The 16396-nt window shown below is 39.1% G+C and overlaps 1 protein-coding gene across 1 annotated transcript in view; it reads right to left on the bottom strand.

Annotated features, from left to right (window-relative positions):
• The window catches only part of elna (elastin a), a gene marked incomplete at its 5' end in the record, with an annotated part of 53532 nt that overhangs the window by 7270 nt on the left and 29866 nt on the right, over positions 1-16396 (bottom strand). The window contains 24 exons of the mRNA XM_079224540.1: positions 1022-1069; positions 1572-1598; positions 2145-2171; positions 2367-2396; positions 2525-2539; positions 2639-2665; positions 4445-4480; positions 4578-4670; positions 4868-4900; positions 4999-5085; positions 5257-5373; positions 5552-5686; positions 5771-5896; positions 6016-6090; positions 6641-6673; positions 6756-6842; positions 6976-7059; positions 7590-7781; positions 8592-8762; positions 8904-8939; positions 9077-9139; positions 9231-9281; positions 9416-9469; positions 9561-9611. Of these exons, the coding sequence (XP_079080666.1) occupies positions 1022-1069; positions 1572-1598; positions 2145-2171; positions 2367-2396; positions 2525-2539; positions 2639-2665; positions 4445-4480; positions 4578-4670; positions 4868-4900; positions 4999-5085; positions 5257-5373; positions 5552-5686; positions 5771-5896; positions 6016-6090; positions 6641-6673; positions 6756-6842; positions 6976-7059; positions 7590-7781; positions 8592-8762; positions 8904-8939; positions 9077-9139; positions 9231-9281; positions 9416-9469; positions 9561-9611 (1698 nt within the window). The remainder of the gene's footprint in view (positions 1-1021; positions 1070-1571; positions 1599-2144; positions 2172-2366; positions 2397-2524; positions 2540-2638; positions 2666-4444; positions 4481-4577; positions 4671-4867; positions 4901-4998; positions 5086-5256; positions 5374-5551; positions 5687-5770; positions 5897-6015; positions 6091-6640; positions 6674-6755; positions 6843-6975; positions 7060-7589; positions 7782-8591; positions 8763-8903; positions 8940-9076; positions 9140-9230; positions 9282-9415; positions 9470-9560; positions 9612-16396) is intronic.

Below are 16396 nucleotides of genomic sequence, written 5' to 3'. Positions count from 1 at the left end.
TTTAAAACATAAAAGAGGACTGTAATGGAGACTTCAGGTACAATCATCACATTTTGAGATTATTAGTTTGTTGTTTTCATTCATAATGTTATGAAGGCCACAATCCTTCCCCGCTCTGTTACACTCAAAAGTACATGCACAATGTATTGTAGCTTTATCTTGATAGCGTCAAATGTTATACCATTTATTTTAACCCATACTGTATGTTATTGACAGCATTATTCAGTGTTTCTTGGGTTGTTTTATTGTGCTATATGGATTTAAACAATAAGGTTTATCTTGATATTTGACTGATTGAGATGGGCGAAATGAAATGCAGGAAAAACACCTTACTAGGTCTTGAGTCAATCTCAGGTAAAATAGTGCAGAATAGCTAAAATACTGGACAACTGCAAACCTGCTGATGCCTAAACTGATGACCGTTCAGTCTATTGGAGGTGTAATTGGGTAGAGAAAAGCCTGATGCAGCTTTTCCTCATATATTACTGCCGTTTTTATTGATTCAAGTTGAGTCATTAACTGTCCAGACAGAATGTGCACAGTAAGATAAATACAGTGTGTGAAAGCATGATCTATAACAATAAATAGGATAATACAATGTGTATTGATATCATCATTAGGATATTTTGATTTAGGAATGAAGACAGATAAAAATACATTTACAAATCATACAAATCTAGACGTATGAAAGTGGATAGATATATACAAATACTGAGTTGCATGTAGAAGTTTCACTTCTGTCAAGGCAATATAAATAATTTAACAGGTAGTCACACAACTGTGCTCTTCTTCTGCTGCAGAGTCAGATAGAGTAGAGAAGGGACATTCTTTTTTTTTTACAGTAATACTAAATATTAAGTCCCTAAATGAACAATTGATTCAATGTTGATATTGTAGTCATAGAATGAGCAAAATCAACTATATGCATTGTGGGACACGAGAAGGAGAAAGTAGTTTATGTTGCAACAAGTACATTATTGTACAGATCAGTTTTGATTAATGATTTGTTCGCCATCATTACCTGGAAAGAATGGTTTTGGTGCTTTGCCACCTGTGCCAACACCAACACCTGAAAACAGCAACGTTCAGTTGTATTATAGCCACTGACTGCAGCAGGGACTATTGACCATAGCTGTTCACTGTCTTTGTCTCCATCGTGTGGTCAGATGGATGTATCGCATCACATTACAGTTTTTGAAAGCGTACCTCATATTTTCAGAATTCTACATACAAAAGACAAAACTCCACAAATCTTCTGCAGAATAAAACTCTACATACATAACTGCACATGTGTTTTTTTTAGCTTCATTGCTAAAGCTCTCATGTGTGTTTTGAAAAAAGTGTGTTTTAGAACTGCAAACTGAATGTAAAGCAGGAAATAGGCCTGTATGTTATCACAATGGGTTCATGGGTTTGGTACATATGTTACAGGTTGTGATCATAATGACTCAAGTACCAGTATTAACATGTAAATAAATGAAAACAATTGCAAGTTTCAAAGTCAATCATCGCTTGAGAGCTAATAACAACATGGAGGTCTTAAATCAATGAAAGTATAAATATTGGCCTACCTCCAGGTTGTTGGACTCCGGTTGCACCTAAAGGAGAGAAGAGACTAATACATGAGCTATGTACCACATTTTACTAAAACATACACAACATCGAACGACAGCCCATGAAATGTTGGCAGAGTATGTCAAAGCAAGGGACATCTTTTGGTATAGGGTGAAATAAAATATAACTGAATACAAATATAGTATTAATACTAAAGAATGGTTTACCTTTCAAATGTATGGTATTTATAAGACTCAACTGCAAGTAAATTACTTTGACTAAATTGCATTATATATATATATATATACATATATATATATATATATATATATATATATATATATATATATATATATGTATATATATATACATATATATATATGTATATATATATATATATAACAGATTTTTCTTAATTAAGATTGTATTCTCGTACATATAATAATGTACTTGTGATCATTTGTTTAGATTGCTTTATTCAGGCTTTCTTTGAACTATAAAATCACATGACTATGTAAACAATGAGATTAGTGTGACGCATATCTGTTACATCAGTAAATCTCAGGTACAAACAGATTTTTTACACTTACCAGGCTGACCTTGGCCTGACAGACCAACTAAAACACAGGAAAGAGTTACATCAGTTAACATCCTGCATACAATATGGTAACTGATGAAGAGAGAGAGAGAGAGCAATCTCACTGAGAACAAATACAGCCTGGACATAAAAACTACATTTGCTACAAATACTACAGAATATTGTAAATAGATTAATAGATTCAGATGCAAAAGAAAAGTAACACTGCTCTTACCACCAGAGGGAGCTACAACACCTGCTCCACCTGTGACAAATAAATACACACGTGTTGGTCATTTATCATTGACTAATAACAAGATGTGCAAAATAATACTTTTTTAATTTTTTTGTTGTAAATTGTAATATGAGAATATATATTTTTAACATATTTACCAACACTTGTGCCAGCTGTGAAATAACAAAAATATCATCAAATTCTGCTTTGTTTAATAAGTATATATTCAATATAATGATCAGTAAAAATAAATAATTTGGTGTAAAACTTACGACTAGGCTGAATAATTCCACCAGCAACTGTCAAAACAGCAAGGAGTATAAATTATTAAAACAGGTTAATAAATACAACATAATTAAATAAAGTAAAATATGACCCACTGCCTATTTTCACACATGCGTCACAAGAAGTAAAAAAAAGAAGGGAAAAAGGAAGATTAGTATATTGTCTAATATTTAATTTAAATATTTTTTAAATAAATAAAGTTTGTTTGGTTTAGTTACACTAACAATACGTACATCTACAGTGTTAATGATGAAGCTATAAACATTTTTACAAAAGGAAAGTATGGGAAAAATAAACAAGAACTAGACATACTAGTTTCAAAATAATATAAAACAAGCAAAAAAATATTGTCAAGACAACAGGAGTACGTATAGTATTATATAGTAGGGGATTCACAGTTAATTTATATTCATACCTATATAAAAATGGAGATTAAATGTCACAATATTATCATGGTCAATCAATCAATGGTTTTTTGAAATGCAAACCCAGGAAATACATAATTAAAAAAATCCCTATCATATGCATGACATGAATCTTTCAAGCATAGTGTTAGTATTGGTAAAAGGAAAAGAGAGCACAGGACAAGTAGCTTACGATTGGTGAAGTGATTTCATAGTGTCTGTCTTTACAGTCCCAAAATTAAGCAGCATATTATTTCATAAAATAAGATTTCTACAGTCCAAACTATATTCAAGAAGACAAAATCATTAATTGTTGAAATCTGAAAATGTAAGTCTCATACTGTAATTTCTGGCCATATAAATTATTAGTATGTTTTCATATTGTATAATGCATACAGGTAAACACACATATAGCAGATTGGATAACAAATTGCGCTTTAAAGATTTAAATCTGTAACCATTAAGATGTTAAATTTGAATAATGCTTAAAACAATAAACTGCGAAAGATTTATTTGGAAAAACACAAGATTACGATAACATGATCAAATACTGAGAGGACTGTCTACATCAGAATGGCAAATACATTACAACTCAACTACAATTAAATATATATCAGATACCACAGAATTCACTTCATGGTCAAAGGTTTCATGCAAATAGCAAGTCTTACTGGGCCGTGGGACCTCTGGGGTCTTGCCAGTTGCGGCAATAGGCGTGGGCTGTGCCAAAAGATAACAGGTTCCAGTTTCATCTATTGTACTTTAACAGGCACAGAGTGAGAGAGACTAGAAAAGGCAGAAGCTGTGAGGTGGACTATGAAACAGCCACAGTTGGGAGGCTTTAGCTAGAGGTGGTCAATAGCTGGTAGCATGAGCAGTAAAAACAACATGTGAGTTTTGAGGGCACGAAATGGGTGAAAAAATGATGGGATACATGATGGTACAGTAGCTCCAAGGTAGAGCGCAATTGCTAAATACGAGTGGAAATTGGTGCTTTCCCTCCCATATGCCTTATATAGCTGTCAGGCTGCACAACCAGCTGAGCTCGCAGTCGACCACAAAAACACTTAAATCACTTTCATCACTTTAATCACTTCAACTGCTGAAATATAAATACATTTTTAAATACATTTTATTCTGTCTGTATATACTAATATTGCTATTGTGGATTCTTTACTGTTTGTATTAGTGTTTTACTGTTTATTTATATTACTTTTCCATTTTTAATTTTACTATGTGTCTCTTGTGCACATGTCTGCTGCAATTTCCCCACTGTGGGACTAATAAAGGAATATCTTATCTTATCTTAGCTACAGCTAAAATATAAATGTGTAAATATGTGAACAGTAAATGTCCTAGGAAATGCAGAGTCTTGGCATTTCACTGTACCTGGTTTAGGAGTTCCAGCAGGCCCTGTGTCCTTTACTGTAAAAGAAGAAGAAGAAAAAAAGGCCAGTCACAATGTAAAACATATAAAAACATGCTCATCTAAGGAAATATGAAACTTCATTCTCAGCTTTACCTGGCACCAAGACTGCAGATCCATCTGGGCCACCACTGAGTGCTGTGCCTGGAGTAGCTCCTGGCACTGCAAGTCCCATTCCAGTGACGCCTCCTGCAAGAGGCACACATGAAGTCGGCAAACCGATGCAACTGTTATCTGCTGCTTTACATCACAAACAGCTTTTGTGATCGTCTGGGCATATAACTGGGGAAATCAGGTATGGGCTACCTTAATTAGGTTGGATGGAAATTGTCAGCAGGTCATTTAGGAGATATTACTTTTTCATTAGTGTAAGACCAGGTTCTCACCATATTTTGGTGGTTTCACACCGCCGGGATATCCTGCATGAAAATATTCCCTCATCAGCATCTTTATCTTGAAACACACTTTGTCACTTTGTATGATGAGAAATCATATACTTCCACAGTTTTTCCCATACCTTCAGTGCCAACTCCTCCCAGTGCAACTCCTCCAGTACCCCCCAGTCCTCCTGTTCCTAACCCTGCTCCAGCTCCTCCTGTAACACCTAATTAAGGAAAGTAAAGCCAGTTAGATCAATTGTACAATACATACAAATTGTGTCTTACCTATTTTAATCAGTTTATACACAATTAAGTGAGTATGAATGTGTAGTTTATGCACCAATGAATACAATCTAAGTAGGATATAGTAAAGTAAGAGTGTTTATTTATTATACCATATTTAGCAGCTTTTGCGGCAGCCGAGTATTGTCCACCTCCTTGTCCTGGTACAAAACCAGCACCTCCTCCTGCGCCTCCAGTTCCTAACCCTGCTCCAGCTCCTCCTAAAATGCCTAATTAAGCGAGATGGAGAAGGTTACATGATTAGTTTAATTATAGAAATCTAAGAACAGGTAGGATGAGAGAAAGTAAATGAGATAATAGATTTTAACCACCCTACAATTGTTTCCTATGAGAATTAGTTCATACACTATTGAATGTCTCTGAATGTGTTTGTGTTTTTTTTTATACCGTATTTAGCAGCTTTTGCAGCAGCAGAGTATTGTCCACCTCCTACTCCTGGTACAAATCCAGGACCTACTCCTGCTCCTCCTGTTCCTCCCAGTCCTCCTGTTCCAAATCCTGCTCCAGCTCCTCCTGAAACTCCTAATTCAGTTTGAAAATTGTAACCAGTATAGTTAATTTCAGAAGACATGTCTCAGGCTGTATTTTTCATACTCTTTAACTTACCGTATTTAGCAGCTTTTGCGGCAGCCGAGTATTGTCCACCTCCTTGTCCTGGTGCTACACCAAGTACTCGTCCTGCTCCCCCAAATCCTCCTGTCCCTAATCCTGCTCCAGCACCAGCTCCATAACCTGCAAGGAGGCAACATTTTGTTTGTGACTGAGAATTTATGTATAAGTCAAAGCAGTAGAGACACTCTCATTATACAAAACCTATTCGTCTCTTCCAATATATCAATTGGACGACTTACCACCATAGCCGCCGCCAGGAAGCACCTGCCCTGCTCTTGGAACTCCTCCTCCTCCTAGGCCTGCTCCTGGGAGTCCTGTTTGGGATTGAATAAAGAAACTAATCACTCGTCCACTGTCACGATGAAAAGCGGCTGTCATTACCATTCAAGCAAACCAAATTAAATCCCTGAACAAACACAAGCCATGCTGACTTTCACGCTCACACATGCACACACAGACTTGACATGATTACATTATTTTTCTTTCTCTTCTTTCTTCCTTTTGTTGTCTTTCTTATGCATATTTCAATTTATGTTTGTAATTTTGTAAAATTTTAAATATTGTATAGGTGGAGGCTTCAAATAAGCCCAGTTGGCTTTTTGTCTCTTCCTGCACTGTGATATTCATTTTCTGTTATGATTTTTTGTTTTATTGTTTGAATTGTGCAAAATAAAAAAGAATAAAAAAATACAGTATTATGCCTTTAAGGCTCAATATTCCAAAACTCGTAATTGTAACATTGGACTTGTATGTAAATATGTAATATTGAGTAGATCAGCACTGCATAAGATAAATAAGTCATGCCACACCTTATGACATGGTAATCATTACACTATGTCAATTAGTCAAACACCACAGTCTCACCATATTTAGGGGGTTTAGCACCAGCCGCCAAAGCTGCAAAACAACAGAAGAGGTTAGATTAAAATGTGATTTTAGAATTTTGTATGTAGATCAAAGGCCTGTGGGGCATGCTTACATCCATATCCTGGTAAAAAGGGGACTCTTCCAGGAAGTCCACCTCCACCTGCACCACCACTTGGAACTGCCCCTGCACCACCTGGACCTTTAATAGAAAACAAATAACGACCTAATCATGCACACTTACTTAACATACTACTTAAAATGCAATGGTTTTGTTCTGGAATATATATATATATAATTGATTTTTTTGTATACATAAATTGAATTCCAGTTACCATATTTAGCAGCTTTAGCAGCAGCAGAGTATCCTCCACCTCCCAGTCCTCCTGTTGCATGTTGTCCCCCTGTGCCTCCTAGTCCTTTGTAAGATATATTTTCATAAAATGGTGGCATGTCTTAATATATACAGTCTATATAAATTACATATACAACGTTTGGATGGAGTTTGTTGGCAATTTAATGTGTTGTATTTAGAACAAATAAAGATAAATTAGGAATCAAAAGCAGATCACTGCAGTTAAAGTGAGTCTTCCCCTTTTTCCTGTGCACAAGCAGATGTATGCAACATCACTTATTTCTCTATCTAAAAGTGTTATCAAGCAAGCTGCATTTAAGTTGTATTGGTTGGTACACTGCCAGGTTTGAGCATTGCCAGGACAATGGAGTTGTTGGTCATTTCAAAGGTAGAAATATCAAAGCTATAAAACAAAACACACGGCCAGACTATTGCTTGTGATTTCAACCCCTCTGTATTCAATCTCAGAGTCTTGGCTTAACACCTGGCATTGGTATTATCTGAATCAGACATCTCTGGATACCAGGAATCAGTATACACCCAAAGAAAAAACATGACAAATTCTGAGATTTGATAATAGTAATTTATAATTACCATACTTAGCAGCTTTGGCAGCAGCTGAGTATCCGCCTGTTCCTCCAAATCCTCCTGTGCCTGTTCCTCCACCTGTTCCTCCAACTCCTCCTGTGCCTGTTCCTCCACCTGTTCCTCCAAATCCTCCTGTGCCTCCAAATCCTCCTGTGCCTCCAAATCCTCCTGTGCCTCCCAGTCCTCCTGTGCTTACTCCTGAGGAAAACAAGTTTATCTAATGAGCCCTTTTGTGTAAAACAAGCTGCATGGTTAAATATACTAAATTGAAATAAGTTTGCTGTCAAAAACTTGAACTAGAGCAAATATGAAGATGTTATTGTGAGTACAGTGACACACCTTGTGTGGTTGTGTTACTGTAGGCTATATACCTTCAGAACAATTGCCACCACCACAAATACCTTTCAGTTTCCATATAAGCAGTATGGGTTAAACACATTTAAGATTCACATTTCAACATAAACGTCCACAAAGCCGGCCTCCTGTTCTAGCTGAAAGCTGACCGTTATAGTCTTTGAGTGCAACTGAAATCACATTTCAATATCTTTTTTACAATATCTTTTATATCCAATATTACTGTTTTATACAAATGGTTCAAATTAAGCCATTTTATTCCATCCAAACAACTATATTCCATCTGCGTGGTATAGGTATAACCTTTAATGAATAAGGTAATGTCATTGAGATTAGGATCTCTTTTGCAAGAGAGAAAAACAAAAATAATGATGTTTCTGATGACAAATAAAAAGTTGCAAACATAAACATATTTAGCAGCTTTGGCAGCAGCAGAATATCCTCCGCTCCCTAACTGTCTTCCTGTCCCTCCTTGTCCTTCAATGTCTATGGCAAGGGGAGGCCAAGAAACACACAATTACAGCTAATATTTACTCCACATAGGGTACATATTTGTAAACTTGTCAAGACATAAGTACACATTTTAGAGCTCACGTAACAACATTATGCTATGTAAAATAAAGTGCATATGATCATGCTAATTATACACCATACCATATTTAGCAGCTTTTGCTGCCGGTGAATATCCACCAGCCATTGGTGCACCTCCTGGTACTCCTCCTGGTACTCCTCCCGGTACTCCTCCTGGTACTCCTCCCGGTACTCCTCCCGGTACTCCTCCCGGTACGCCACCTGGTACTCCTCCCGGTACGCCACCTGGTACTCCTCCAGATCAGAGAGAGAGAGCTTTTTTACTAAACTTAACTAAATATTAATTACCTTTCAGGTACCGGATGAGTCAATCAATCATGACAAAAGATGATTTTAAATAAGCTTCATTAATACAAAAAACCTGAAAGTTCTCACCATATTTAGCAGCCTTGGATCCAGCTCCATATCCAGCTGTAAAATATGTAAGCATAGGGAAGCATATGATGAAGTTTTTACTACTAATGGCAATTCCTTTTTCAATCATGAGGCTGTCAACATGGCAGTATACTTTTAGTTTAGTTTTTTATGTCTTTTGCTAGACATCATACCTCCTGGCACCTGGCCTGGATATAGTCCACCAGCTCCAGCAACACTGCCAACACCACCAACACCTGCAGCAGAGAGCAGAGACTTTAATAAGACACTCATATGTTCTGTACTTATGTTAGGCAACTTGACTTGGGGATGAATGTGGGAGTCTACCATATTTGGCAGCTTTAGCCTGAGCAGGTGAGATGGCCCCAGGCCTCAAACCTGCACAAAGAAAACTCCCATCAATGTATGAACGTGGGTGAATGGGTGAACGATGACATGTCGTGTTAAAGTAGATTGAGAGAGGGCTAACATGCCAATATACTTTATTGTATGTATTTTATTAGACATCATACCTCCTGGCACCTGGCCTGGATATAGTCCACCAGCTCCAGCAACACCTCCAACACCTGCAGCAGAGATCACAGCCTTTAGTAAGACACTCATATGTTCTGTACTGATGTTAAGCAACTTGTCTTGGTGATGATTGTGGTAGTCTACCATATTTGGCAGCTTTAGCCTGAGCAGGTGAGATGGCCCCAGGCCACAATCCTGCACAAATAAAAAGTTATATCTAACCATTGCAGATGTTAGTAAGTTTAGTCAGTACATTATTTTCTTTCTTTCTTGTGAATCCCAAATATTTATCAGGTATTATTGTGTTATTTATTATTTTGTCCCAGTAAAAGTTAAGATGTAAGTCATGTAGTTCATTGATATAAAAGAATTGTGCTTTTTTAGTTAGTTTGGTAGCAGTTTAGTTTTTATTTATTTCTTGTGGATCCCAGGTATTATTGTGTTATTCTTTAATTTGTTAACTTTATTATGGTACTGCAGCATGAAGTGTATAGATGACAGTGAAACAGGATCATTCATCAACTTCCTGTCTACAGTGCAGCTAAAATTAGTTTATTCTAAATAAGAAAATAATGGAGGGCACATTTGACTGTGGTCTTCTTCCAAAAAGATTGGCAACTATGTATTTTTATTTTCAACCAACGACCAATTATATGTCTGGTGTGGGTAACTGAGGCTCAGTGGTCGAACAGGGTCGTCCTTCAATCAGAGTATCGGCTTTTCGATCCCCGGCTCTGCAAGATCATGTCGATGTGTCCTTGGGCAAGACAAGTAACCCGAATTTGCCCCCGCAGGCTGTTCCGGAGGTGTATGAATTGGTATGGATGATTAAAAAGACCTAATGGGCAGGAGGCACCTTGCATGGTAGACCCTCCCATCAATGTATGAACATGTGTGAATGGGTGAACGATGACATGTACGGTGAAAGTGGTTAGAGGAGGGGGGACTAACATGGCAATAGACTTTTAGTTTAGTATTTTTATGTCTTTTGTTGGACATCATACCTCCTGGCACCTGGCCTGGATACAGTCCACCAGCTCCAGCAACACCTCCAACACCTGCAGCAGAGAGCACAGACTTTAGTAAGACACTCATATGTTCTGTACTTATGTTACGCAACTTGTCTTGGTGATGAATGTGGCAGTCTACCATATTTGGCAGCTTTAGCCTGAGCAGGTGAGATGGCCCCAGGCCATAATCCTGCACAAATAAAAAGTTATATCTAACCATTAACAGGGTCGTCCTTCAATCAGAGGATCGGGGTTTTGATCCCCGGCTCCGCTAGTCCATGTCAATGTGTCCTTGGGCAAGACAAGTAACCCAAATTTGCCCCCGCAGGCTGTTCCGGCAGTGTATAAATGGGCATGGATAATTAAAAAGACCTGATGGGCAGGGGACACCTTGCATGGTAGCCCCTCCCATCAATGTATGAATGTGTCTGAATGGGTGAACAATGACATGTCGTGTTAAAGTGCTTTGTGAGGGGGCTAACATGGCAATAGACATTATTTTATTTATTTTGTTAGACATCATACCTCCTGGCACCTGGCCTGGATACAGTCCACCAGCTCCAGCAACACCTCCAACACCTGCAGCAGAGATCACAGACTTTAGTAAGACACTCATATGTTCTGTACTGATATTACGCAACTCGTCTAGGTAATGATTGCGGTAGCCTACCATATTTGGCAGCTTTAGCCTGAGCAGGTGAGATGGCCCCAGGCCACAATCCTGCACAAATAAAAAGTTATATCTAGCCATTGCAGATGGTAGTAAGTTTAGTCATTAAATTATTTTCTTTCTTTCTTGTGGATTCCAAATGCTTATCAGGTATTATTGGGTTATTTATTATTTTGTCCCAGTAAAAGTTAAGATGCAAGTCATGTAGTTAAAATAAGATAATCCTTTATTAGTCCCGCAGTGGGGAAATTACAGGATTACAGTAGCATTGCTCACAAGTGAATAAAAGAATAATAAAATAGAAACAAGTAATATAAATAAATATAATTTGATTGATATAGAAGAAGTATGCTTCTTTGCTTAGTCTGGTAACAGTTTAGTTGTCATTTTTTATTTATTTCTCGTGGATCCCAAAAGGTTATCAGGTATTAATTGTGTTATTAATTGATTTGTTAACTTCATCATGGTTGTACTGCAGCGTAAAGTCCATAGATGACAGTGAAACAGGATCATTCATCAACTTCCTGTCTACAGTGCTGCTTAACTTGTTCAGCTTGTTTTGCCTCTATCATACAGACCCAAAACATAATGGCAAGCCAAGTTGAGATGTTCTAAAAGAGAAAATAATGGAGGGCACAGACAGAGGGCAATAGACTTTTAGTATAGTATTTTATGTCTTTTATTAGACATCATACCTCCTGGCACCTGGCCTGGATACAGTCCACCGGCTCCAGCAACACCTCCAACACCTGCAGCAGAGAGCACAGACTTTTGTAAGACACTCATATGTTCTGTACTGATGTTACGCAACTTGTCTTGGTGATGAATGTGGCAGTCTACCATATTTGGCAGCTTTAGCCTGAGCAGGTGAGATGGCCCCAGGCCACAATCCTGCACAAATAAAAAGTTATAACTAACCATTAACAGGGTCGTCCTTCAATCAGAGGATCGGGGTTTTGATCCCCGGCTCCGCTAGTCCATGTCAATGTGTCCTTGGGCAAGACAAGTAACCCAAATTTGCCCCCGCAGGCTGTTCCGGCAGTGTATAAATGGGCATGGATAATTAAAAAGACCTGATGGGCAGGGGACACCTTGCATGGTAGCCCCTCCCATCAATGTATGAATGTGTCTGAATGGGTGAACAATGACATGTCGTGTTAAAGTGCTTTGTGAGGGGGCTAACATGGCAATAGACATTATTTTATTTATTTTGTTAGATATCATACCTCCTGGCACCTGGCCTGGATATAGTCCACCAGCTCCAGCAACACCTCCAACACCTGCAGCAGAGATCACAGCCTTTAGTAAGACACTCATATGTTCTGTACTGATGTTACGCAACTCGTCTAGGTAATGATTGCGGTAGTCTACCATATTTGGCAGCTTTAGCCTGAGCAGGTGAGATGGCCCCAGGCCACAATCCTGCACAAATAAAAAGTTATATCTATCTAGTTATATCTAGCCATTGCAGATTAGGTAAGTTTAGTCATTAAATTATTTTCTTTCTTTCTTGTGGATTCCAAATGCTTATCAGGTATTATTGGGTTATTTATTATTTTGTCTCAGTAAAAGTTAAGATGTAAGTCATGTAGTTAAAATAAGATAATCCTTTATTAGTCCCGCAGTGGGGAAATTACAGGATTACAGTAGCATTGCTCACAAGTGAATAAAAGAATAATAAAATAGAAACAAGTAATATAAATAAATATAATTTGATTGATATAGAAGAAGTATGCTTCTTTGCTTAGTTTGGTAACAGTTTAGTTGTCATTTTTTATTTATTTCTCGTGGATCCCAAAAGGTTATCAGATATTAATTGTGTTATTAATTGATTTGTTAACTTCATCATGGTTGTACTGCAGCGTAAAGTCCATAGATGACAGTGAAACAGGATCATTCATCAACTTCCTGTCTACAGTGCTGCTTAACTTGTTCAGCTTGTTTTGCCTCTATCATACAGACCCAAAACATAATGGCAAGCCAAGTTGAGATGTTCTAAAAGAGAAAATAATGGAGGGCACAGACAGAGGGCAATAGACTTTTAGTATAGTAATTAATGTCTTTTGTTGGACATCATACCTCCTTGCACCTGGCCTGGATACAGTCCACCAGCTCCAGCAACACCTCCAACACCTGCAGCAGAGAGCACAGACTTTTGTAAGACACTCATATGTTCTGTACTTATGTTGCGCAACTTGTCTTGGTGATGAATGTGGTAGTCTACCATATTTGGCAGCTTTAGCCTGAGCAGGTGAGATGGCCCCAGGCCACAATCCTGCACAAATAAAAAGTTATACCTAACCATTAACAGGGTCGTCCTTCAATCAGAGGATCGGGGTTTTGATCCCCGGCTCCGCTAGTCCATGTCAATGTGTCCTTGGGCAAGACAAGTAACCCAAATTTGCCCCGACAGGCTGTTTCGGCAGTGTATAAATGGGCATGGATTAAAAAGACCTGATGGGCAGGTTGCAACTTGCATGGTAGCCCCTCCCATCAATGTATGAACGTGTGTGAATGGGTGAACGATGACATGTCGTGTTAAAGTGCTTTGAGAGGGGGCTAACATGCCAATATACTTTATTTTACGTCTTCTGTTAGACATCATACCTCCTGGCACCTGGCCTGGATACAGTCCACCAGCTCCAGCAACACCTCCAACACCTGGAGCAGAGAACACAGACTTTAGATACACATATATTCTGTGACACAATGTGTATTGTGTCTTTCTTGATATAAAACCATTGTCTTAATAATGAATTTAGTAGGCTACCATATTTAGCAGCTTTAGCCTGAGCAGGTGAGATGGCCCCAGGCCTCAATCCTGCATAAATAAAAAGTTATATTTAACCATTGCAGATGTTAGTACGTCCCAGTAAAAGTTATGATTTAAGCCATGTAGTTCATTGATACTGAATAATTGTGCTTTTTTAGATAGTTTGATAACAGCTTGGTTGTTTGCATTTTGTATTCATTGTTTGGATCCCGAATGTTTATCAGGTATTATTGTGTTATCCATTATTTTGTTAACTTTATCATAGTTGTCCTGCAGCATAAAGTCTATAGATGACAGGTAAACAGGATCATCCATCAACCTCCTGTCTACAGTGCTGCTTATCTTGTGCAGTTTGTTTTGCCTCTATCATACAGTCCCAAAAAACAACGACAAGCCATGTTGAGAAAATAATGGAGGGCACATTTGACTGTGGTCTTCTTCCAAAAAGATTGTCAGCTATGTCTTTTTATTTTCAACCAACCAACCAACAATTATATGTCTGGTGTGGGCGACTGAGGGTCAGATGTCGAATAGGGTCGTCCTTCAATCAGAGGATCAGTGTCTCGATCCCCGGCCCTGCTAGTCCATGTCAATGTGTCCTTGGGCAAGACAAGTAACCCGAATTTGCCCCGTCAGGCTGTTTCGCCGGTGTATGGGTGAACGATGACATGTAGGGTGAAAGTGGTTAGAGGAGGGGGGGCTAACATGGCAATAGACTTTTAGTTTAGTAAGTTATGTCTTTTGTTGGACATCATACCTCCTGGTACCTGTCCTGGATACAGTCCACCGGCTCCAGCAGCACCACCAACACCACCAACACCTCCGACACCTGGAGCAGAGAGCACACACTTTAGATACACATATGTTCTGTGACACAACGTGCATTGAGTTTTTATTGATATAACAACATTGTCTTAGTAATAACTGTGATAGGCTACCATATTTGGCAGCTTTAGCCTGAGCAGGTGAGATGGACCCAGGCCTCAATCCTGCACAAAGAAAAAGTTATACTTAATCATTGCAGAGGTTAGTAAGTCCCAGTGGTAGCCCCTCCCATCAATGTATGCATGTTTGTGAATGGGTGAACGATGACATTGTAGGGTTGAAGTGGTTTGAGGTGGGGAGCTAACATGGCAATAGACTTTTAGTTTTGTATTTTATGTCTTTTGTTGGACATCATACCTCCTGGCACCTGGCCTGGATACAGTCCACCAGCTCCAGCAACACCTCCAACACCTGCAGCAGAGAGCACAGACTTTAGTAAGACACTCATATGTTCTGTACTTATGTGACACAACTTGTCTAGGTAATGATTGCGGTAGTCTCCCATATTTGGCAGCTTTAGCCTGAGCAGGTGAGATGGCTCCAGGCCACAATCCTGCACAAATAAAAAGTTATATCTAACCATTGCAGATGTTAGTAAGTTTAGTCATTACATTTGTTTCTTTTTCTCTTGTGGATCCCAAATGTTTTTCAGGTATTATTGTGTCATTGATTCATTTGTTAAGTTTAGCATGGTTGTCCTGCAACATAAAGTTTATAGATGACAGTGAAACACGATAATTCATCAACCTTCTGTCTACAGTGCTGCTTAACTTGAGCAGCTTGTTTCGCCTCCATCCTCTCTCTGTACACCAACTCTCTCGGCTCTGTCATTCGTACACATGGCTTTTCCTACCATAGCTTTGCTGATGACACCCAACTGATCCTCTCGTTTCCCCAATCGGAAACACAGGTAGCAGCACGATCCTCTGCCTGTCTGACTGACATCTCTCAGTGGATGTCCGCACACCACCTGGAAATTAACCCTGACAAGTCTGAGCTACTTTTCCTTCCGGGAAAAGGCTCTTCCACCCACGACCTGACTATTACCTTCAACAACTCCATGTTAGCCCCGACCCCGACTGCCAAGAACCTCGGTGTGCCACTCGACAGTCAACTCTCCCAGACTGCCAACATTACTGCAACAACACGTTCCTGTAGGTACATGCTGCACATTATCAGGAGAATACATCCCTTTCTCACTCATAATGCGGCACAGGTTCTGGCACAGGCTCTGGTAATCTCACGCCTAGACTACAGTAACTCCCTCCTGGCAGGTCTACCTGCTAGTGCCATCCGACCTCTGCAGCTCTTCCAGAATGCAGCAGTTCCAATGGTCTTTAACCTCCCGAAATTCACCCAACCTACTCCACTCCTCCGCTCCCTTCACTTGTTGCTGGTGGCTGCTCGCATCCCCTTCAAAACATTGGTACTTGCGTACCGTCCTGCGAACAGCTCGGGTCCAGCCTACACCCAGGACATGGTCAAACCTTACACCTCAGCCCATTCACTCCGCTCGGCATCGGCCAATCGGCTTATAGCTCCGTCACTGTGAGTTAAACACCCAACAAAGTCACGACTGTTTGCTGTCCTGGCTCCTCAATGGTGGAATGAGCACCACAATGACATCATGGCCGCAGAAAGTCTCTACATCTTCCGTCGCAAACTAAAAACACATCTTTTCTGACTACACCTTGAATAAAAA

Source organism: Taurulus bubalis, assembly GCF_910589615.1.
Source record: "Taurulus bubalis genome assembly, chromosome: 10".
Taxonomy (NCBI): Eukaryota; Metazoa; Chordata; class Actinopteri; order Perciformes; family Cottidae; genus Taurulus; species Taurulus bubalis.
The sequence above is the reverse complement of the archived record's forward strand: the minus strand, read 5'-3'. Positions and strand labels throughout refer to the sequence as shown.